Source organism: Chenopodium album, chromosome 2 (assembly GCF_948465745.1).
Source record: "Chenopodium album chromosome 2, dcCheAlbu1.1, whole genome shotgun sequence".
NCBI classification, from domain to species: Eukaryota; Viridiplantae; Streptophyta; class Magnoliopsida; order Caryophyllales; family Amaranthaceae; genus Chenopodium; species Chenopodium album.
The window spans coordinates 47,111,985-47,137,785 of NC_137835.1; the positions used below are offsets into that span (position 1 = coordinate 47,111,985).

Consider the following 25,801-nt stretch of genomic DNA (forward strand, 5'->3'; position numbering starts at 1 on the left):
TTTACTTCAACGTTTCACAAAGAATTTGAAAGAATATGGCTATATTCATCAAACGTTAACAAACTTGACCTTGAATAGCTCGTGAGTTCAGTGAAGTACGAAATCGACTTGGCAAGATATCAAAACGTCTAGATTAGATCGAGCGATGTTTATTTGAGCCAAGCGTGACCTTCACAAAGTTATGAAATTGAAATTTTCATAAATAACTCAACAAAGAACATAGTATGTCTTCAAGGAGATCTCGATGCCATTTAAAAATGACTCGAACAATGATGGATCACATCCCTTCCTATAAAGTTCATAATATTTGCACAAAGGACTAATGTTACACTAAACAAAATGTCAAAGCTAAGAAAGGACGCCATATTCAGTTATGGATAGAATTAAATTCTAAATGTGTTTTCAAGTATATGTCTAAAACTCTTAGCCACAGTAGGAGTTCACTGGCTCAGTGGGAGCTCACCGGCTTAGCAAGAGCTAGGTGTTTGAGTGGGAGCTTTATGGCTCATTAAAGGCTAAGATAGCTCTAGTGGGAGCTAACTGTTTGTTTTACAACGAACTTTTACCCAAAGACAATATACATGTCTCTTTGTAAGAATTCAAGTGAGACCATGGGCATTACCTCTACAACCTAATTGAGAACATAGTGTTTGTTGCTATAAGTGGTGTCTTTCTGGAAAGTAACACATTTCCAAAAACAACAAGTGGGAGGAAAATAAACTCGATAACAATCGAGCTTACCAACAAACTAGAACTGAGAATCTCGGAAGACCTTAAAAGGGCTTTGTGAGAATACATGATCAAGAATACTCAAAATGACTTTTACAAGTGCTTGGAGTAAGGTCAAGAAAATCAAAGGACTTTGGAAGCGCCTTCAAACTCAGTGTTTGATGAAATAACGCCATATAGGTATATAATTCACCAAAGGCTAGGATTGAATCCTATAAATTTTCTATTAAATTAGAAATAAACCTAAAACTTACAAGCATACTATTTACTATTAGATAGTAAAGGAATAATGCCTTGTAAGATAGCTACGACAAATCTGAATTCCGAATAATGGTTAGAGGCCATAAAAATCCGAGATAGACTCCATGTTTGAAAATCATGTTTGAAACTTGATTAATTTGCATAAAGGGTGAAAGACCCATCGATTGCAAATAAGTTTTCAAGGAGAAAACTAACAAATGTGGAAATGTATATGCATACATAGCTAGATTGGTTTAAAAGGATACAATAAAATTCACGGAGTTGATTTCAATAAAAACCTATTCGCCAATCGGAATGCTAAAGTGTTTTCGTGATTGTTTTAGCAAAATTGCTTATATGAAATATGGAAAAATAAATACCAAAACCGCCTTCCTAAAATAGGTTTTTGGAAGTGACTATTAAAATAGTCTAAGGGTTTTGAAAATCTAAATAAATGCTAGATTTAAAAGCAAGCTCAAGGAATCCGTCATGGGATTAATGGAAGCATTGCACATAGGAATTGGAACATGTTTTCTCATGAATTTAATAAGAGGATTGACTTATAGAGAAACATAGAAATTTTTATGAATAAGAAGTTTAGTGGGAGAAAAAGTAAATTATATAAAGGTCCAATAAAAGGCTTATGAACTCTATTGTGAAATAACTATCAAATGCTAAATGCTTAGGTTTGAAAGTATTTTCGAGAATGGACCAAGCAAAAGACGATACTTAGTACTTATTGGTATTAAGATCTATTTTATAGACTTAATAAAATGTTTGAACGTGTAAAGGATTTTACCGTGTTTAACATGAATTGAAGGACTTTGAAAGACTTTTGACCCGTATGTATAAAACTAAGTAAATGTTTGAACTAAGTATAAGCTAGGCTAAATACTAAGTCAAACATGAAAGACTCTAATAGAGACTTTCAACCATGTCACAAAGCAAACAGTTTAGGAAGACTTAGTGAAACTGAATGAGCTAAAATGTCACATGGACGGAATAAGATTGAGGATTACTATGAAATTTAATCCATCATGTACGCTGTGATATGGTGTCGTCACACGACTTACTTCCTTACAGCATGTGAAGTATGTATGTAGTACAATTAACCTGAATCTAATAGATTGTTAGATTGTGGCCAAGAACATCAAAAGTACTTGGATAATTAACAGGATGAGTTCTTGACATATGGAAACAAATACAATTTAAGAACTGATGTTGCAAGCACAAACCTTAACAAGGATTAGATAATTAACAAGGAAGCCGTTTATAAGCACGAGCTAACAATAAGTTGTGGCTTGAGAATGGTAACATGGACGTGCATCCATGTGTAATGTGCAGGAATTTAAAGAAAATTTCCATGATCACAAGTGATTAGGGTATCCCAAATCATTGTGAGCCGTTTGGAGTGAAACCCAAGCAAAGCATCATCAGGAAGTCTACTAAAATATATGTTGAGAATATTGTTGCCACAATGGCGATATTTAATAAAAAAGATGTTCTATGGAAAGTTCGTTGCTGAACGTTAATGATTGTAGGTTGTCATGTTGAAGGTCTCAATCATAAAAATGAGTGGGAACCATCACTTAGACAATAAATCCTAAATCATATATAATCCATGACACTCTCAAATTTTATCATCTTATTATGAAAGTGATCAGTAATGAAGATGCTAAGGAAACACCTATTACGTGAGCGTTAATTATTATAATCGAAAATTATCTCTAATCGAGGTCATTTAAACGATGGACGATTAATGACCAATTGAGATTAGTTTGTAGTATGATTTATAGCACCGTTTCATGTGCTACAAGGACATGATTGTCATGAATCATTTTCACAGGTACTGGTTTAGAACCATACTGGATCGACCTATGAGAATACTTTAAGAGATTAAAATCGTCATAAGTATACTTCTCATTATTGTTATCAGAACCTTTTTCCTTGACCATGAGTATTGTGAGCTTTCTTGTTTGAGTACTAGTCCGCTTTGATGATTGTCAAACGTCTGCCGTAACAGGAGATTATAACGGCATCACTCGGGCGGCTAGGTCCTCTTAGTAAGAGAAGCTACATTACAAGACTGGAAATGTCTCCCTATTAAAATTAGGAAAGATGTCTTTGTATTTTACAAGGCCTCTCATAGAGCGAGATTGTAAAAATGAATGGCCGTGCTCGGATGTATTTTAGAAATCATATGTTTATGACAGTCGCACTTAGAATCGAGAAACACTTTTGGACATAATAAGGATGAAAAAAAAATCTTACCTTATAGTTTACGAAGAGACATTAAGCGACATAGGAAAAGGGTTATACACTAAAAGCACACTTGTCCGGAAGGACAAGTGGGAGATTGAAAGGAATAGTTTCCTGCGATCAAGTGTATTATTCTGATTGAGGGTTCAGAATTATTAGAAAGCTTATATATTAAGTAAGGTCAAGTGATCAGAATGCCTAGGTGAAGGCCGCTTCCGATCAGTAATATTAATGCATAATTAATATTACAGCTTAATCTTGACTGAACCCTTCGGGTCACACCCAAGCAATGAACAAACCGACACGACAAATTAATTCAAAAGAATTAATGAGTCGCCCGAGTAATAAATATTTATAAGTCGGAAATTCGAGGTTGGAGCGTCGAAACTGAGCGTCGGAGAATCTCAAATGTTGAGCCAAAAATTTAGGATTTGATGAGACTGGAAAATACTTCAAGTAACAAGTAAAATCCTAGCCACGCAAAAGGCTAGGAAAGCGCGCCAAATAGGAGCGTGCCACGTTGCAGCACACATGGCAAAACGCCATGTGGCAGTACGCGTGGCAGCCACGTTGGTAGCCACCTAGTCGCGGCTCACCGTGGTGGCAGTGCACCACAATGGCGGCACGTATGGAAAGGGTTCGTGGACCCGGGTGACTGGTCGTGGACCTGGGTGACGGGTCATGGACACGGGCCAAAAGAAAATGGTCCAACTGAACAATACTTGAGGCTCAAGGTTGGGTGACACATGGTTAGTTCACAATGCATGTGAAATGTGTTGGCGACCAAGTGAGAAAGTGGTCCTCACCTAACCATGTGACACTTGTTAGTTGTTCCTTGGTTTATTTAACGAAGGGTTGAATTCATCAATCTTTCCATGTGGGATCTTTTTGTGAAAAAGTCCCACATTGAAAGATGAGTGGAATTCACAAGCTATCCTTCCTTATAAATAGCCAAAGCATGGCTTGATAATTCTTTGCTTGAGTAGGAGTTCAATAGGGCATTGCCTTTGCAAAAACCCTTAAACTGATATATCACTCGGGTTTTGGTCGGGCCTCGCTAACCTCGAGGCAACGAACCTAAAAGTCGGTATTCGTTCTTGCGGGTGGATTTCCGTTGGAGTCTCTCGTGTTTTCGGGGCTAAGCTTTCAAGTAAGAGCCCATTCGGTCGGGCGAATCACGCTCCAAAAGGTAATCGTTTTATCTTAATTTTGTATTTAATTTAATTGTGTTTATGGTTTTATTTATTGCGAGTGCGGTCTTATTTTCCGGTTTGTTTTCGCGGTGAGTCGGACTCACAAAACCCTAACAAGGTGTTTATGCTAATTTTTGTTTGGTGGGATTGAATATCAAAATCTAGGCTAAGGATCAACTAAATAAAATTATGAATAAAATTAATGCGAAAATAAAGAAGTGACACAAAGGATTGTTGACGCGGAACACCCAAAGAAGATAAAAACGGCGGGAGAATGAGGATCAACCAAACTATCACTATGCAAAAATATCAAAGAGATCGGGTTACAATGTTGGATTAAAGTGAATTTTTTAGTAACTAGGTTGTGTTATTCTTCATCCGACGGTACCTCCCTTATATAGATGATTTCTAGGGTTAATCCCTAGCCGTTTCAAGGTGATAGGCTTGATATCCTTGATTTCCGGAACTAGCTCCTCAATATCACCTTTCTGTTATGCCCACTAACGGTAACACACAACTGAACATAGACTTGGTCCTTAATGTTTATCTTCCCCTAGAAAATAGGAGAGCAATTAGTGTAGCTTTCGTCCGTCAAGACAAGTTGGTCTTCGTCGAACCCCTGTCTTCGTCGTTGACTTTAGTTGACCACCGCTGACTAGTACATGCAGATTTTACCCATAAAAATTTGCCCCTAATTGCTAAATATTGATAGCCATATATACTTTTGGCAATTACTTTAAAAATAAACAAAACAAAAAATGAAATGACAAAAACAAAAAATAAAAGAGCAATTGCAAAATTCAAATAAATAAAATACTTGAGGGCACTTTCGTCATTAGGCTTGGCTGGCACGTTCTCCAGAAGAAATATTTCTTCTGGAGAACGTGCCAGCCAAGTATAATGACGAAAGTGCCCTCAAGTATGTGACTTCCGTTAAATGAAGGGAAAATGTGGAAAACAGTGCTCCTGCACCCAACACATGTTATGTCAACGACATTTTGGTATGTGACTTCCGTTAACAACAATTTCTTACTCAGTTAACATCCGTTAAATGAATTTCCAAACCCTAGATGTTAATGGAACTTGGAATTTAATTGTTCCTCACTCAATCTTGAGCTACGTTGGATATTAATGCTTTAGTTGTGAGCTACTGTGTGTAGAATTAAATGTTTAGGGAAGGCGGTGAAATATTGTATTGAAATCAATAAGTAAATCATTTTGTGATGAAGATTGGGGAACTTGATGACAACAACAGTGAAAATGTGCAGGTCGTAGTTGATGACAGAATTGATGTGAAGGTACTTGTTTGAATTTTTATTGTTCATTATTGCGTAGATGTATTTGAACTTTCTCATTCATTTTCATAATCAAATTTTTCATTTGATTAATCTGGAATACACAATTGTATCATGCATTGTGTCTTGTACTAGTAGATGTTTACAAAATCGTCTCAATTTTGGTACTGTTTATTGAAATTGTACAATGGTGTTTATCGTGTGTTTTCATTTGATTTTTCATTTGATTAAGCCATAATAAGTAAATGAACTATGATGCATTGTGTGACTAATTAATATGTTGATAATTGTATAAGGTGTGATGATTTAACCTGGAATATGTAATGGAATCGGCTGCATTTAGTGATTGTATGAAGTTACTTATGAGATAGTGTGATGGAAATTTGACAGACTAATTAATCTGTTGATAATTGTATGAAGTCATAATTTTGGTATTGAAATTAGACAAAGGTATTTATCTGCTGCTGTTTAGTGCATTTGTAATTAACCTTGAGACTGGTATAAAGGTGTGATGATTTAAGCTGTAATATGTAATTAATCGGCTAAAATTGTTAATTGTATGAAATTACTTGTGACTTACTTTGAAGGAAAATTCTCACAGTTATGGCATTGAAATTGGTCAAAGGTGTTTATCGGCTATTGTTTTGTTGTTCAGTGCCTTATAGTTAACCTTGAGAATGGTATAAATGTTTGATGATATATGCTGGAATATGTGATTAGATTCGGGTGCATTTGGTGATTGTATAAAGGTACTTAGTACATAGTGTAATGGAAATTGCCCACAAATTTGGTATTCAAATTTGTCAAAGGTGTTTATCGGCTGTAGTGCCTTTTGGTTAACCTTGAGAATGGTTTGTGTAGGAAAAAGGTGTTGAAGCAAGAAATTGTTTAAAGTAGAAATCGACTGCGAGTGTAGTAGGTCATATTGACAAGGTTTTAACTTTGACTTTGGTGTTGTAAATCTAGTTGTTAATGATTGGCAATTGATGATACATGATAAATCTTCTACATTAGGTAGTTGGGCTCTATCTGCCGACATTTTTAAGGTAAAGATATTGTTATCTGTAATAAATGTATTGGAAATTTCAAGCTGCACCCTCTATATTGGTAAATTTTGTTTTTGTAGAATGACTTTTTAACGATTTGTGGTGAAGTTAAAGCAAAAGGTGAGGTCTTAAAGAAAGGAGATGAAGGCAGATGTTGGGTGAGATATTATGTGATGAAAGTGTTGTTTTACTAGCTATGTATTTGATATAACTTGATGAATTTGTTGTAATTGATTGTGTTTGTTTCTATTTCTACAGCCTCTGAATACTACTTGTCGTATTAAGACTTTTGGAAGAATTTGCAAAAAAATTTATGAGCGTAGGAATCGTTGGGTCGTGGAGATGGGATTTGGAGGGCCGTTACATTTTGAAAGAGATATGCACCTCCCTAGGCAGTTGTCTTATTGGTTGATGACTCGTATTGATCCTTTGAACTAGGGTAGGTTTGGAAATATCCAAAACAAATGAAAAGAGATCGAGGTCGATAGTTGGCAAGGAACTGAATCCCCGCTGCTCCTATCAACGCTTACTTACTTATGAGCAAAAGGGGGAGCCAAAAAAGAAATGTCCTCAAACACTGACCCTGAGATAACAAGGAGCATATCTACCTAGACGAAACTTCTTCATTTTCTCGCCCGACAGAGGGCTGCTTTAAATGGCATGAGCCCGGTCGCTTGTTTCTACCCCCGTTGCTTTCTCGGACTCCAAAAATGGTAGGGAAATTTGGCGCTTGAGTGGGGTCTGGGGGGGTCCCTTCGAGACGTAAGTGTTCGGGGGTACCAGGGAAGTACTCCAGCCTCGAGAGGGCGCCTTTGCCCGGGGGATTACTTTTGGGGAGGTAGACTTGGCCACAAGCTATCTGTCCCCGAAAGAAAATGTAGCTCTTCTTTAAGAAATGCAGACGAGAGGTTGTTTGCTCTTTCAAAAAATCAAGTTCATTGGGTTTTAGGTATTCCCAATAGAAGGAAGACTGTTTCATGATACAAATCTGTAACGAATGATAGTATAGGGAAGATTAATGAAATTAGGGGTAGGTATGGCAAAGCATGGTGTAGTAAATCAAACAAAACAGGTCGACAACATAAATCGAAGGGCATCCCAGTGGATTGGAAATTGATGGAGAATGTAGAGGGCCATTAGTAAGAACACGGGGAGGATGAGTTTAAGATGTTTTTCTTGTTACTTTCACTGGAGATGTTATGTCCAACACAATCTTCTAGACTGGCTTCAGATCTTATTCCCTCCTTAATATGTGCCCCTACAGCTACTAAGTACGATTGGTGTAGTTTTATGTTGAGGAAGCTATGGATAGTGTAGCTACTTTTTCACGTAGGTTTTATGGTAGTGGTTATGCTAGTGGGTGAGAAGTATGTCTTAAATTTGTTATGGTATACAAACAATACGATGTAAAGGTCTTATTTTGGGGGTCATTCTTGGGGTTAAGTTCCTGATACTTTGACTCTACCATTGTGTAGGTTTTTTTTATTTAGATCGGCTTAATAGGTAACCGGTCAATTAGGGTGTCTTCCCAAGAATAGAAATTTGGAATATGAATGAGATTAAAAGTGCTATTAAGGAGGACTACATGCAAGATGGTGGCGACTTTGGGGTACTAGGTGTAAGTGTAAATATTTGCATATTATATGAGTTTGGCCGCCTTATAGTGTTCACAATAGATGATTAAAATAATCTGGTTTTGTGCTCTTGTATGCAGAGTTTGGATGTGGCATATAGAGAGCCACGTCCACTACCAGCAAGGGACAAAGAAGGACCTGATCATCAAGTTTTACTTTACCACTCTTTATTAATGTACATGTTCCCAACTATAATGATTTTTTAATTTTAAATTGGCTCATTGTTGCAGGGGTGGTTGGTATCAAGCAGGCCTTGTAAAAGGAAGAAGGCAACACCAAGGCGTGTGTCAATGACGAAGAATTTAAGGCAATATTGGCTACGGGATGAGGTATTAATTATATGTGCGTAGACACCCAAATGTGTTTCCCCAAAACCAAACCCAGTGATGAATACCTTTCGCGTCGAATCATAATCGAATAAAGTGAAGGTGTGAAAAGTCTAATGTTGCGGTTAGTTTTACAAAAAATCTTTCTTTCTGCTTTCGAAAACCTACTCTATTTTATGAAATAGCCAATCCAGTTTATTTTGGTCCAGGAAAAGGGTCCAAAAATAGTGTAGTTGGATAGGGATTGAAAAGACCTTTCCAACGATATATTATAAGCCCAATTCCGATGAATAATGAGGAAGTTATGGCCAAAATACTAAACTGGACCCATTTTGGTTCTTACATGCGGTCCAATGATCTAGAAGAGGGCCTATTATTAATTATCATTCCTAAAGCTATTAGGATTGAATATAGTCTTCTAGAATACTCTAGAAGGTTCTCTTTAATCATAATGGAGTTAGGATTGATAATTATGTTTCAAAGAGTTTGAAATGGAATAAAACTACTACTTTTGAGAATACTTGTTTTGTACGAAATTGAATATATTCAGATATTATTTTTGTGCCTCTTAATCTTTATCCAGTTATTATTTGGTTGGATAGATCTTGAAATTATCTTTTCAATGATATATTATAATATTAATTCCGAGCTGTAACGAAAAACATATGAATGAGATATGAAACTCTATCCAAAACTGACATCCTTCCACTATTTTGGCCATATCTTTTTATCTTGTAGATAAAAAAGATTTTAATATGATTTTAAATGGGTTGGAAATTTAACTTCAAGAGCTTTCCAACCACATATTATATGACTTATTTGGAATTCTAGATCAAAAATAAAATCAAAATCCGCAAAACCTGTCTCGCAGCGCCGGACGATAGGTTTGTCGCCTGACAACAGACCCTGTCGCATGGCAACAGATCCTTTTGTTGGCGACAGAGGCGTGTTTTATTCCTTTTCAAACTCTGATTTGTTTCTATCAATTCCAGACTATTTTATTATAAATAGCGTCCTTAGACCTCAGTTTTTTAATCATCATCTCTGAACTAGAATTCTCTAACTCTCATCAAGAATTTCTTGATTCTCTCTCTCTCATTCTAAACAAACTTTTTAGAAACAAAATTCCGCATTCACAAGATCTAGACACACCTAGAAAATTTGATGTTGCCTTCGCCTTAAACGTGAAAAGTTTGATATTTTTGAGGGTTTGGTCCCAAATCTCTATTTCTATTATTTAATTTAATTGTTTATTTTATTATTTTCCATGAAGTTACTAACGTGTGTATTTTGTTATAAGAAATAGATACAAGGCATCCAATTAAGTGCTTTAATTGTTTAATTTATATTTTGATATAGAAATTATGTTTAGGTTGTTATTTTGATTCCTAGTATCATGTTAGGATGCTTTTCTTAGTATGATGTTTAGGATAAAGAATAAGTTCCTTATGTCAAGAATAATTAAAAGAATGCTTCCTATTTTCTTTCCTAATATCATGTTAGTATCATGTTAGGGTTAAAGCTTTGACTTTTATTGCTTAGTGACATGCTAGGGTTTGTTATTAATCTTGTTAGTATCATGCCTAGGATCTTGCTATTAATATGCTTTAACATGATTATTTTAATTATGATTATTATTATTATTTTTATGATGATTATTGTTTTCATTATGATTATCATTATTATGTTGCTTTATTATATTTATTGTTATTGCTTGATCACGCCTTTTATGCATGTTTAAAAGGAATTTGTGCTTGTAATCACGCTTAATAAGATAATTATTTATCTTATTTAGGGTTAATATGATTATAATTCAAGTGATCGCCAAAAATAGTTTTATTTGTGCATTAATATTCAACCAAAATAGATTAAACAGGTTTAGGATTAACCTATTGATTGCATGTTAGTCAGAAAGCGCACATGAATACGACAAGAATAAAGTAGAGGCCTATTATTAGGGCAGATTCTTTCTCTTTTAGATTGGATTTGCACCTTCATCCCCAAACTTCCAGTCTTGGTTCCAGACCTATTGGAGTTAACGATCTCCTGGATCGTTAAGGGGTGTAACCTTCACCTTGTGGACGTTTACAAGTTCCTAAAACTTGTTGGCAACTCTTTTGCTCTAGCTTCCTTCCCTTTGGACGCCACCGTACTTTAGTGTATGATCACAGTGGGGTTCAAGTTTGGGGTAATGCTTGAAATATTCCCTACAGTTTTAGGCGACTCCGCTGGGGAGGATTTCTATTTTAATTATTGAAATTTATTTCGGTAATGATTTTGAATGAGTGGATGAGACTCGAAAATTTCTAAGTATTTCATGTGCGTAATTTTGATCTACATTATTTTCATATGCATAAAAAAAGATTCTCATTGGAAAGACCATCCGTAATGAGTCTATGGACATAACCCTCTGAGAATTGATGCTCCATCTACCTAATTGAACGCTCTAAGCAACAAAGGGTACATCCGAGAATGTTGAATTCACCAAACCATGGAAGCGAGTTTAACTCGCGGGGTCCCACACACACGCGCCAACCATTCCAGACTCATTTTAGGACCACACACGCCAACCATGGACCCTCTTTGACTAACCCATATCCTTAACATTAGAGAACTAGAGCCATGGTTAGGTTACGAACTCATTGCATCATATTGTGACTACTTGACTACTTCTGCATTCTTCGCTTGTGCATACTATATGTGTTTTTCCTAATCTTTGTTTGACTTGTGATTAGGTCTAAATAAACTAACCAATGATTGAAGGAATTTCTTAATTAATTGATTAATTAATTTTAGCTAAAAATTACACCTTAAATCGAGTCATAGTTCCTTTAAGTCAACCCGGATTTTTATTCCCGTAAACTGCACAAGCGTCAACATTTTTTTTCATAGCCGGATTTCAAGGAAGAAATACAAGTCATAGAAAATATGGATCTGTAGCCCCGAGTTTTATCTTTGATTTGGCGTTGGTTTCATCCCAGTCAGAGTCGCAGATAAAAAGTTATGACTAAAATACCACAGCCTGTCTAGTTTAATGCATACACATGAAGTCTTAACTTAGTCTTTGCTTGAGTCTAGTCACATAGTCTAGCCATATGGTCATGAAATGAGTCTTATCATGTAACCTACACTCACTAGTCTTAGTGCACACTTTGTATATGTCACCATGCCATGTCTAAGGTTCATGCATGAGTCGTTTTCCGTCATTCGAGTAGGGGGTCCAATCTATTCCCATTCTCTTCCACATTCTCTACCATGTTGAAAAGAGCTTGAGTCAAAATAAATAATAAAAAACTTATCTCTAATTTCCCTTTCCACAATACTTGGTCAAGGAGAGAAGGGCGATTAATCAAGCACAACACCTTCGTTCAAGTTCAACTTTTTGATAAACTAGTCGGTAAAAAAAGAATAGCCAAGAAGATAATGGCAAGTCAAGAAGAAGTCAATGAGCTTAAGAAGCAAATGGCAGACCTGACTGAGGTGTTGAAGGCTTTAACCCTCCAAATCAATGACCCTATGAAACAACAACAAATGGAGCTCATGCAAGAAAGCTTGAGCAAAATATCCAATGACTATAGATTCCAGGATAGTAGCTCACAAGGGGTCTTAATGGACAAGGAGCTTCTTTCGCAGAAGTTCAATCCTTACTTTTATTTAGGGACCTTTGAAACTATAATGAACATTAAGGGGATTGATAAGAATTTTTTCACTCTTTTTTCTCAATGTCTTTATAAACCGTTTGTCAACATTGGTTCTTTTCTATTAATAAAGCGAAGACCACTACTTGGGATGGAATAACAAATGCTTTCATTGATAGATATAAGTGAAATATTCAAATTGAAACCGACCATAGACAACTGGAAATGCTAAAATAAAAATAAAACGAAGGGTTCACCTCCTTCTTCAATAAGTGGAGGGAAACTTCCGCAAACATTATCGAAGTCCCTACTGAAAAAGTATCTGTGGGGATGTTCATAAAAAATTTACAAGAAAAGTATTCAAAGCACTTAAAATATCAACACAAACTGAATATTTTCAAGGTCGTCTATGACATAGGAATCGAGATCGAAGATGACCTCGCAAAGCAAAAAGCTACTAACAATAGTTACCCTAGTGGCTGGAAAGGAAAGAAGAACGACAATCCTTCATCTTCCTAAAACTCCCACTCTAGTAACAATGTTAGTACCTTTGATCCCAATGAAGTTTTATCCATGGGTAACCAAGGATCTAAGAAGCAACTAAAGAAAAAACTTCACCCCCATTGGGATGAGCTACGATTCTGCCTTCGATCGACTCCATACTAAGGGACTCTTTAATCCCATTGGACCTATTCGAGATCCCGCACCTGAAAAGAGATTGCCTAAGTGGAATCCAGCTACTGAGGTGCCTCGGATCTCGCTTACATAGCATGGTCATATCCTTGAGGTACGTGTTTTGTGCTTTTCCGGTTATTACTTTCGCCTTTTCCTTTAGGCTTATCTTTTCTTGATTTCAGGCTTAGGGATACTCGTACCTGCCTTTCTTAGCCCCTAGGGTGCTTGGGGCTACTCGTTTCCCTATCGGCCATCGATTGGTCGAGATTAAGAGGAGACGAGCTACTTCTGCCGGCGACTTTCTCCAGACAACATGTTCTCTCTTCCAAACAACATGTTCTCTCTTCCTTTTTTATTTTACTCATTTTCTATCGATTTTTCATGTGGTTGTGTTTTATAGATCGATCTCCGTCCTTGGAGTTTGATCGTCGGAGTCCTTGAGGCTATCCGGTCTGGCATGGTTCGTTGCTGTTTCCGGGCCCTCTATATGGGACTCTCAGTGTTCCAGAGGACCGACGCTTGGTTTTTAGGCGAGCGTGTTCTTTGGCAGCTTTCGACCGAGGAGCCTTTGGTTCCTGCAAATTCCCCGATCCGGATGCTGCGTCCGAACCTGCTGTCTACCGAGGATCGAGCTCAAGCGATCCTTGGTTATCCTGCAGAGCAGCTGGTGCTGCCGGATGCTTGTTATTCGGCTTTTATAGCATCCAGGCTGACTCCCTTTCCAGCTTTTGTTCCGCTTAGTTTTCTAACTCTCTTTTTCTGTGTTTCTATTTATTTTTCGGAATTTTGACCCTTTTATCGTTTTTTGTCACATGTATTTTTAGCAGGTCGAGCTAGGTGGTTGGGTGCCTCCTACAGCGGAGATTACGTATACCAATACTGTCGTATCGGTAATTCGTGAGACCCTTCTAGCGGCCGAGGATGATGAGGGGATACCGTTCATACATGAGATGGTTGAGTCAGTATGCCTTTTATGTATATGTACTTAAATATTTCTATTTATTTTTTGTTTCATATACATTTGTTTACTAACTGTCCTTGTATTCTTAGAACAGGTTCCGCGAGAGACCGTGAACGGCATGGTGGGGACTGTACGTGCTTTTCGAGCTGCTTATCGGAGAGCCCTCGTGACTTTGTCATGCCGTGATCATCGGATGATCGCGGTAAGTTTTATTTTTTTTTTCTGTGCAACGAAGTTATTACATTTCATGTATTAATCTTCGTTTTGGATTTTGCAAGATGTGCAGCAACCGTCTAGTAGTTGCCGAGCACCCTGATTTCTCTCGTACACATTTATATATATATATATATATATATATATATATATATTGTATTAATTTTTTTTTGTATATATGACACATTTGTATATATGTCATTGTTATTATTTTTTTTCCATGTGTACATTAATGCGAAAAAATTGCTAAAATTTGCTCTTTTTTGGCTGAATTCGAACGATTTTTGAATTGTTTAACCCCAAATTTTGAAATTTAGGGGTCTTCGATTTGGCTCATTTTTCTTGAAATAGTTTGCGCTATGTTGTTATGCTATGTTTAAGGAGTGTTTTGCAACAAATTTCATGAAAAATGATTAAACATTGAACCTTGTATGAGCATATCTTGTTTCAAGTTCGTTCTTGCTTCTTTGTACGAATTTTTGCTTGATTTTCTGTTATTTTGTTTGCCCATTTTTGTTATAATTGTTAATTATGCAACAATTGTAGTATTAAAACTAGTTTTGTTTCCATAATTAACATTTTTAAAATTTTGAATCCGAAAAAAAGGCGCGAAGTGTATACTTAGCCTATTTTCACCATATTCAAACTCCAAAATTGTTTGGTAGACGATAATCATGTTTATATTACCGTTATTCGTCTAGAATTAGTTGATTATTTGAGATTTTAGAATATAATCCCTTGTATGCTAAGTTAAAACTGGTATAGGATGGCTTTTGTGGGTGTTAAAAGCCCCCATTTACTGAGTTTAATTGCAGGTATCGTAGCCCCCAAGTATGGGTGACATTCGATTTTTGTGTTTTTCCCTATCGGTAGCCGTTATGCTGCCGAAATGGGTCTAGATTATGTATATTAGTTTAGTTTAGGAAATAAAATTAACTAATTAAATAAATTTTATCCGTCATCGCATGGACTCGCCTCCGTTTGTCGATGCCAAGGAGGTTCTTGTTGGTCCGGGCGAGGCAGTTCGCCCTCGGAAGAGGGTAACCCGTCCTCGAGAGGAGGTTCGAGAGCGACGCGTCGCAACCGATCCATGTCGCCAGGAGGAGGTGGTTTGGGAGTGTCCTCCCAACTGGGACCCTAGGGTCCTTAAGTGCGACCAAGACCACCACATTTCGATCCGAGGGTGACGCAGCATCGTGAATTTTCCGCGCCTTTGTCTTTTTTCTTTTCCTTTGTTTCTTCTCCTTTTTAAACCATAACCATTTTTTATTTTTAAAGTGAGCCTGGCATGCGTTTGTACAGCTCTGGTGACAAGCGAGCCCGTTTTGAGCATTTTCCCAAGGTGGCAAAGGAGATTATAGCACTTTCTGGGATTGACTCCCAACTGGCAGCTCTTTGGGATTTATCGAGGCAGTCTGCATCGTTAGCTTTCCTCCGTGGATTGCTAGAGTTTTGGTGGGATTCCACCAACACTTTCCACTTTCCATGGGGAGAGATGATGGTTACCCCTTTCGATTTATCTATGATTACGGGTTTTCCTTTCGGAGGTGAGCCTGTTGTTATAGAGCTTATTAAGGGGTAACGCAAGAGATTGCGCGACCTTGTGGGGGACTGTCTTGCGTCGGCCCTTTACGTGTACGCGCAATCTTGTCCTTACTCGGTTCTTGCCGACGAGTTGTCGGCTGACGAGCTTGACCGACAGTGTACACCTGAGCAGCTAGCTCATATATACATTGCCCACGTTCTTTCCGTCACCATTTTGAGTGATCGAGGAGAGCGTTTCGCCAATGGGTTACTCATTTGCCTCAGCGATTTGGGGCAAGTAGGTAACCTGAGTTGGGCGGAGGTGTCGTATGCCCGTATGCTTACGGCTATGGGGAAGGTGACCCGGGTCATGGATTTCACGGTAGCTACTGAGGTGCCTCGGATCTCGCTTACATGGCATGGTCATATCCTTGAGGTACGTGTTTTGTGCTTTTCCGGTTATTACTTTCGCTTTTTCCTTTAGGCTTATCTTTTCTTGATTTCGGGCTTAGGGATACTCGTACCTTCCTTTCTTAGCCCCTAGGGTGCTTGGGGCTACTCGTTTCCCTATCGGCCATCGATTGGTCGAGATTAAGAGGAGACGAGCTACTTCTACCAGGGACTTTCTCCAGAGGATTCTTTCGACGACTCGTGCGTCGGTGAGTATTCCAAACTACATGTTCTCTCTTCCTTTTTTTATTTTACTCATTTTCTAACGATTTTTCATGTGGTTGTGTTTTATAGATCGATCTCCGTCCTTGGAGTTTGATCGTCGGAGTCCTTAAGGCTATCCGGTCTGGCATGGTTCGTTGCCGTTTCCGGGCCCTCTATACGGGACTCTCAGTGTTCCAGAGGACCGACGCTTGGTTTTTAGGCGAGCGTGTTCTTTGGCAGCTTTCGACCGAGGAGCCTTTGGTTCCTGCAGATTCCCCGATCCGGATGCTGCGTTCGGACCTGCTGTCTACCGAGGATCGAGCTCAAGCGATCCTTGGTTATCCTGCGGAGCAGCTGGTGCTGCCGGATGCTTCTTATTCTGCTTTTATAGCATCCAGGCTGACTCCCTTTCAAGCCTTTGTTCCGCTTAGTTTTCTAACTCTCTTTTTCTGTGTTTCTATTTATTTTTCGGAATTTTGACCCTTTTATCGTTTTTTGTCACATGTATTTTTAGCAGGTCGAGCTAGGTGGTTGGGTGCCTCCTACAGCGGACATTACGTATAACAATACTGTCGTATCTGTAATTCGTGAGACCCTTCTAGCGGCCGAGGATGAGGAGGGGATACCGTTCATACATGAGATGGTTGAGTCAGTATGCCTTTTATGTATATGTACTTAAATATTTCTATTTATTTTTTGTTTCATATACATTTGTTTACTAACTGTCCTTGTATTCTTAGAACAGGTTCCGCGAGAGACCGTGAACGGCATGGTGGGGACTGTACGTGCTTTTCGAGCTGCTTATCGGAGAGCCCTCGTGACTTTGTCATGCCGTGATCATCGGATGATCGCGGTAAGTTTTTTTTTTTTTTTTTCTGTGCAACGAAGTTACTACATTTCATGTATTAAACTTCGTTTTGGATTTTGCAAGATGTGCAGCAACCGTCTAGTAGTTGCCGAGCACCCTGATTTCTCTCGTACACATTTATATATATATATATATATATATATATATATATATATATATATATATATATATATATATATACACACACACACACACACACACATATCTATACATATATATATATATATATATTGTATTAATTTTTTTTTGTATATATGACACATTTGTATATATGTCATTAATATTATTTTTTTTCCATGTGTACATTAATGCGAAAAAATTGCTAAAATTTGCTCTTTTTTGGCTGAATTCGAACGATTTTCGAATTGTTTAACCCCAAATTTTGAAATTTAGGGGTCTTCGATTTGGCTCATTTTTCTTGAAATAGTTTGCGCTATGTTGTTATGCTATGTTTAAGGAGTGTTTTGCAACAAATTTCATAAAAAATGATTAAATATTGAACCTTGTATGAGCATATCTTGTTTCAAGTTCGTTCTAGCTTCTTTGTACGAATTTTTGCTTGATTTTCTATTATTTTGTTTGCCCATTTTTGTTATAATTGTTAATTATGCAACAATTGTAGTATTAAAACTAGTTTTGTTTCCATAATTAACATTTTTAAAATTTTGAATCCGAAAAAAAGGCGCGAAGTGTATACTTAGCCTATTTTCACCATATTCAAACTCCAAAATTGTTTGGTAGACGATAATCATGTTTATATTACCGTTATTCGTCTAGAATTAGTTGATTATTTGAGATTTTAGAATATAATCCCTTGTATGCTAAGTTAAAACTGGTATAGGATGGCTTTTGTGGGTGTTAAAAGCCCCCATTTACTGAGTTTAATTGCAGGTATCGTAGCCCCCAAGTATGGGTGACATTCGATTTTTGTGTTTTTCCCTATCGGTAGCCGTTATGCTGCCGAAATGGGTCTAGATTATGTATATTAGTTTAGTTTAGGAAATAAAATTAACTAATTAAATAAATTTTATCCGTCATCGCATGGACTCGCCTCCGTTTGTCGATGCCAAGGAGGTTCTTGTTGGTCCGGGCGAGGCAGTTCGCCCTCAGAAGAGGGTAACCCGTCCTCGAGAGGAGGTTCGAGAGCGACGCGTCGCAACCGATCCATGTCGCCAGGAGGAGGTGGTTTGGGAGTGTCCTCCCAACTGGGACCCTAGGGTCCTTAAGTGCGACCAAGACCACCACGTTTCGATCCGAGGGTGACGCAGCATCGTGAATTTTCCGCGCCTTTGTCTTTTTTCTTTTCCTTTGTTTCTTCTCCTTTTTAAACCATAACCATTTTTTATTTTTAAAGTGAGCCTGGCATGCGTTTGTACAGCTCTGGTGACAAGCGAGCCCGTTTTGAGCATTTTCCCAAGGTGGCAAAGGAGATTATAGCACTTTCTGGGATTGACTCCCAACTGGCAGCTCTTTGGGATTTATCGAGGCAGTCTGCATCGTTAGCTTTCCTCCGTGGATTGCTAGAGTTTTGGTGGGATTCCACCAACACTTTCCACTTTCCATGGGGAGAGATGATGGTTACCCCTTTCGATTTATCTATGATTACGGGTTTTCCTTTCGGAGGTGAGCCTGTTGTTATAGAGCTTATTAAGGGGTAACGCAAGAGATTGCGCGACCTTGTGGGGGACTGTCTTGCGTCGGCCCTTTACGTGTACGCGCAATCTTGTCCTTACTCGGTTCTTGCCGACGAGTTGTCAGCTGACGAGCTTGACCGACAGTGTACACCTGAGCAGCTAGCTCATATATACATTGCCCACGTTCTTTCCGTCACCATTTTGAGTGATCGAGGAGAGCGTTTCGCCAATGGGTTACTCATTTGCCTCAGCGATTTGGGGCAAGTAGGTAACCTGAGTTGGGCGGAGGTGTCGTATGCCCGTATGCTTACGGCTATGGGGAAGGTGACCCGGGTCATGGATTTCACGGTAGCTACTGAGGTGCCTCGGATCTCGCTTACATGGCATGGTCATATCCTTGAGGTACGTGTTTTGTGCTTTTCCGGTTATTACTTTCGCTTTTTCCTTTAGGCTTATCTTTTCTTGATTTCGGGCTTAGGGATACTCGTACCTTCCTTTCTTAGCCCCTAGGGTGCTTGGGGCTACTCGTTTCCCTATCGGCCATCGATTGGTCGAGATTAAGAGGAGACGAGCTACTTCTACCAGGGACTTTCTCCAGAGGATTCTTTCGACGACTCGTGCGTCGGTGAGTATTCCAAACTACATGTTCTCTCTTCCTTTTTTTATTTTACTCATTTTCTAACGATTTTTCATGTGGTTGTGTTTTATAGATCGATCTCCGTCCTTGGAGTTTGATCGTCGGAGTCCTTAAGGCTATCCGGTCTGGCATGGTTCGTTGCCGTTTCCGGGCCCTCTATACGGGACTCTCAGTGTTCCAGAGGACCGACGCTTGGTTTTTAGGCGAGCGTGTTCTTTGGCAGCTTTCGACCGAGGAGCCTTTGGTTCCTGCAGATTCCCCGATCCGGATGCTGCGTTCGGACCTGCTGTCTACCGAGGATCGAGCTCAAGCGATCCTTAGTTATCCTGCGGAGCAGCTGGTGCTGCCGGATGCTTCTTATTCTGCTTTTATAGCATCCAGGTTGACTCCCTTTCCAGCCTTTGTTCCGCTTAGTTTTCTAACTCTCTTTTTCTGTGTTTCTATTTATTTTTCGGAATTTTGACCCTTTTATCGTTTTTTGTCACATGTATTTTTAGCAGGTCGAGCTAGGTGGTTGGGTGCCTCCTACAGCGGACATTACGTATAACAATACTGTCGTATCTGTAATTCGTGAGACCCTTCTAGCGGCCGAGGATGAGGAGGGGATACCGTTCATACATGAGATGGTTGAGTCAGTATGCCTTTTATGTATATGTACTTAAATATTTCTATTTATTTTTTGTTTCATATACATTTGTTTACTAACTGTCCTTGTATTCTTAGAACAGGTTCCGCGAGAGACCGTGAACGGCATGGTGGGGACTGTACGTGCTTTTCGAGCTGCTTATCGGAGAGCCCTCGTGACTTTGTCATGCCGTGATCATCGGATGATCGCGGTAAGTTTTATTTTTTTTTTTCTGTGCAACGAAGTTACTACATTTCATGTATTAATCTTCGTTTTGGATTTTGCAAGATGTGCAGCAACCGTCTAGTAGTTGCCGAGCACCCTGATTTCTCTCGTACACATTTATATATATATATATATATATATATATATATATATATATATATATATATATATATATATATATACACACACACACACACACACATATCTATACATATATATATATATATTGTATTAATTTTTTTTTGTATATATGACACATTTGTATATATGTCATTAATATTATTTTTTTTCCATGTGTACATTAATGCGAAAAAATTGCTAAAATTTGCTCTTTTTTGGCTGAATTCGAACGATTTTCGAATTGTTTAACCCCAAATTTTGAAATTTAGGGGTCTTCGATTTGGCTCATTTTTCTTGAAATAGTTTGCGCTATGTTGTTATGCTATGTTTAAGGAGTGTTTTGCAACAAATTTCATAAAAAAATGATTAAATATTGAACCTTGTATGAGCATATCTTGTTTCAAGTTCGTTCTAGCTTCTTTGTACGAATTTTTGCTTGATTTTCTATTATTTTGTTTGCCCATTTTTGTTATAATTGTTAATTATGCAACAATTGTAGTATTAAAACTAGTTTTGTTTCCATAATTAACATTTTTAAAATTTTGAATCCGAAAAAAAGGCGCGAAGTGTATACTTAGCCTATTTTCACCATATTCAAACTCCAAAATTGTTTGGTAGACGATAATCATGTTTATATTACCGTTATTCGTCTAGAATTAGTTGATTATTTGAGATTTTAGAATATAATCCCTTGTATGCTAAGTTAAAACTGGTATAGGATGGCTTTTGTGGGTGTTAAAAGCCCCCATTTACTGAGTTTAATTGCAGGTATCGTAGCCCCCAAGTATGGGTGGCATTCGATTTTCGTGTTTTTCCCTATCGGTAGTCGTTATGCTGCCGAAATGGGTCTAGATTATGTATATTAGTTTAGTTTAGGAAATAAAATTAACTAATTAAATAAATTTTATCCGTCATCGCATGGACTCGCCTCCGTTTGTCGATGCCAAGGAGGTTCTTGTTGGTCCGGGCGAGGCGGTTCGCCCTCGGAAGAGGGTAACCCGTCCTCGAGAGGAGGTTCGAGAGCGACGCGTCGCAGCCGATCCATGTCGCCAGGAGGAGGTGGTTTGGGAGTGTCCTCCCAACTGGGACCCTAGGGTCCTTAAGTGCGACCAAGACCACCACGTTTCGATCCGAGGGTGACGCAGCATCGTGAATTTTCCGCGCCTTTGTCTTTTTTCTTTTCCTTTGTTTCTTCTCCTTTTTAAACCATAACCATTTTTTATTTTTAAAGTGAGCCTGGCATGCGTTTGTACAGCTCTGGTGACAAGCGAGCCCGTTTTGAGCATTTTCCCAAGGTGGCAAAGGAGATTATAGCACTTTCTGGGATTGACTCCCAACTGGCAGCTCTTTGGGATTTATCGAGGCAGTCTGCATCGTTAGCTTTCCTCCGTGGATTGCTAGAGTTTTGGTGGGATTCCACCAACACTTTCCACTTTCCATGGGGAGAGATGATGGTTACCCCTTTCGATTTATCTATGATTACGGGTTTTCCTTTCGGAGGTGAGCCTGTTGTTATAGAGCTTATTAAGGGGTAACACGAGATATTGCGCGACCTTGTGGGGGACTGTCTTGCGTCGGCCCTTTACGTGTACGCGCAATCTTGTCCTTACTCGGTTCTTGCCGACGAGTTGTCGGCTGACGAGCTTGACCGACAGTGTACACCTGAGCAGCTAGCTCATATATACATTGTCCACGTTCTTTCCGTCACCATTTTGAGTGATCGAGGAGAGCGTTTCGCCAATGGGTTACTCATTTGCCTCAGCGATTTGGGGCAAGTAGGTAACCTGAGTTGGGCGGAGGTGTCGTATGCCCGTATGCTTACGGCTATGGGGAAGGTGACCCGGGTCATGGATTTCACGGTAGCTACTGAGGTGCCTCGGATCTCGCTTACATGGCATGGTCATATCCTTGAGGTACGTGTTTTGTGCTTTTCCAGTTATTACTTTCGCTTTTTCCTTTAGGCTTATCTTTTCTTGATTTCGGGCTTAGGGATACTCGTACCATCCTTTCTTAGCCCCTAGGGTGCTTGGGGCTACTCGTTTCCCTATCGGCCATCGATTGGTCGAGATTAAGAGGAGACGAGCCACTTCTACCAGGGACTTTCTCCAAAGGATTCTTTCGGCGACTCGTGCGTCGGTGAGTATTCCAAACTACATGTTCTCTCTTCCTTTTTTTTATTTTACTCATTTTCTAACGATTTTTCATGTGGTTGTGTTTTATAGATCGATCTCCGTCCTTGGAGTTTGATCGTCGGAGTCCTTAAGGCTATCCGGTCTGGCATGGTTCGTTGCCGTTTCCGGCCCTCTATACGGGACTCTCAGTGTTCCAGAGGACCGACGCTTGGTTTTTAGGCGAGCGTGTTCTTTGGCAGCTTTCGACCGAGGAGCCTTTGGTTCCTGCAGATTCCCCGATTCGGATGCTGCGTTCGGACCTGCTGTCTACCGAGGATCGAGCTCAAGCGATCCTTGGTTATCCTGCGGAGCAGCTGGTGCTGCCGAATGCTTCTTATTCGGCTTTTATAGCATCCAGGCTGACTCCCTTTCCAGCCTTTGTTCCGCTTAGTTTTCTAACTCTCTTTTTCCGTGTTTCTATTTATTTTTCGGAATTTTGACCCTTTTATCGTTTTTTGTCACATGTATTTTTAGCAGGTTGAGCTAGGTGGTTGGGTGCCTCCTACAGCGGAGATCACATATACCAATACTGTCGGATCGGTAATTCGTGAGACCCTTGCAGCGGCCGAGGATGATGAGGGGATACCGTTCGTACATGAGATGGTTGAGTCAGTATGCCTTTTATGTATATGTACTTAAATATTTCTAATTATTTTTTGTTTCATATACATTTGTTTACTAACTGTCCATGTATTCTTGGAATTGGTTCCGCGAGAGACCGTGAACGACATGGTGGGGACTGTACGTGCTTTTCGAGCTGCTTATCGGAGAGCCCTCGTGACTTTGTCATGCCGTGATCATCGGATGATCGGTAAGTTTTATTTTTTTTTCTTTGCAACGAAGTTATTACTTTTCATGTATTAATCTTCGTTTTGGATTTTGCAGGATGTGCAGCAACCGTCTTATAGTTGCCGAGCATCCTGATTCCTCTTGTACACACACACACACACACACACACACACACACACACACATATATATATATATACATATATATATATATATACATATATATATATATATATATACATATAGATATATGTATTGTATTAATTTTTTTTTGTATATATGACACATTTGTATATATGTCATTATTATTATTATTTTTTGTTTCCATGTGTACATTAATGCGAAAAACTTTTTAGGGAGGGAAAAGATTCCCGACTTACCCCCCTCGAAAAAATAAACAAACTCTAAAAAAGAGGGCAAAAAGAAGGAAAATGAAAAAAGAAAAAGAAAATAAAAAGTAGGAAAATAATAGAAAAAAAGAAAAAGAAAGTAGGAAAACAATGGAAAAAAGAAAAAGAAAAATAAAAAGAAAACAAGAAAATAATAAAAGAAATAAAAAAAGAAAATAAAAAAGTAGGCACGAAAAGGGACACAAAGTGTTAGAAGGCAAGCGTATGATTCGTCATAAGATCTCATGAAGATTCCGTCATTATATGAGCCAAAATACGGAAATTAACCATAATTACATGCCGCGTCAAGGGAGTCGCGCGCAACTTCGTGAGTTGCGTGCGGCTGTCGCGCGCATGTAATTTTATTGGGCGCGGGTGTCGCACGCAACTTAGGAGGTTGCGCGCGCCACCTGTCAGTGAACTTTCCTTTAAGGCGAATTTGCCGATAATTTGCCACTTTTGGGTCTATTTAAACGTGGTTTTGTATAGGATTTTGATCATCTCGCATTCATTCGCTTAGTAACATAAGAAATTAAAAAGAATTAAACACTCTAAAATCTTATTCTCTCTCTCTTTTTTTTTGAACAATGGTGAAGACCTTTGAACAACGTTTAAAGCAATGGGTCACTTCCCTTTCAACCGAGGACAGACTAGCTTTCAAAATTTATCACTTGGACCCTTTATTTAATTTTATGCAATTAGTGGTTATGTAGACACCCATTTGTGTCTCCCTAAAACCAAACCCAGTGAAGAGTACCTTTCGCGTCGAATCATAATTGAATGAAGCGAAAGTGTGGAAAGTCTAGTGTTGCGGATAGTTTTAATTTCTTTTCTCTTCTCTCTGTTTTTGAAAACTTATTTTAAGAAAACTGTCAATCTAGTTTAGTTGGCCCATGATATGGGTCCAATAATAGTGTAGTTGGATTGGGCTTGACAAGAGCTTTCCAACGATATATTATAAGCCCAATTCCGATGAATATTGAGGAAGTTATGGCCAATTTACTAAACTGGGCCCGCTTTGAGCCTTATGTGCGGCCCAATGATCTAGAGGAGGGCCTAATATGATTTATCATTCCTAATGAAATTAGGAATGGTTTTAGTCTTCTAGATTCTTCTAAAAGGTTCTTTTCATTCCTAATTCAATTAGCATTGATAAATTGACTTTTGTTGACTTTTCAGAGTTTTCATTAAAATCAAAGAGCATTTTTGAGGAAAAGATACGATTTTATCCTCCTGTACGGCAAAATTTATCTGATTTGAGAAAACGCGTCAAAAACAGGGTTAGCGCCAAACGCCAGGCATTGACGCCTGGTGCTAAGCCTGGCGCTAGTGTTGGTGCCTGGCGCCAATAAGCTGGCGTTGGCTCTGGTTCGTTTTTCTGTGCGCCAATGCTCTGTTTTGTTTATTTTATCTTTTTGGCTGATTTTCTCTATAAATAACGTCGTAAAAACTCCGTTTTCATTCCCCAATTCTGATCAACATTCATCTATATTCACCTACAACCAGTTTTCAATTCTCTTTCATTCTCTTTAATCATTCGCTAATTCTCATCCGGATTTTCTTAATCATTCACTATCTCTCTTTCTCTCTCTCTCTCTCTCTCTCTTTCTAAACTAGCTTTTTACATACAAAATTCCGCATTCATTAGATCTAGAAACACCTAGCCATATTCGAAGTTGCGTTCGCCCTAGACGTGAAAGGTGTTATTTCTGAGGGTTTGGTCCCAAATCTCTATTTCAATTATTTAATTTAATTATTTGTTTATTATTTTCCTTGAAGTTACTAACGTGTGTATTTTGTTATTAGAAAGAGGTACGAGGCATCAAAGTAAGTACTTAAATGGTTTTTATTGATGTTATGATGTAGAAATCATGTTTAGATTGTTATTATGATATTCCTAGTATCATGTCTAGGGTAAATTTAAATATGATTGTTACGATTCTTCCTATGTTCTTCC

The 25,801-nt window shown here is 38.5% G+C and overlaps 1 protein-coding gene across 1 annotated transcript in view; it reads left to right on the forward strand.

The window, feature by feature from the left end:
* Window positions 1-8,311: 8,311 nt before the first annotated feature.
* LOC145572387 (uncharacterized) overlaps window positions 8,312-25,801 on the forward strand; it is a 59,506-nt gene continuing 42,016 nt past the window's right edge. The window contains exons 1-6 of the mRNA XM_081631363.1: window positions 8,312-8,371; window positions 8,477-8,545; window positions 8,627-8,703; window positions 15,512-15,631; window positions 18,634-18,753; window positions 21,752-21,871. Of these exons, the coding sequence (XP_081487489.1) occupies window positions 8,312-8,371; window positions 8,477-8,545; window positions 8,627-8,703; window positions 15,512-15,631; window positions 18,634-18,753; window positions 21,752-21,871 (566 nt within the window). The remainder of the gene's footprint in view (window positions 8,372-8,476; window positions 8,546-8,626; window positions 8,704-15,511; window positions 15,632-18,633; window positions 18,754-21,751; window positions 21,872-25,801) is intronic.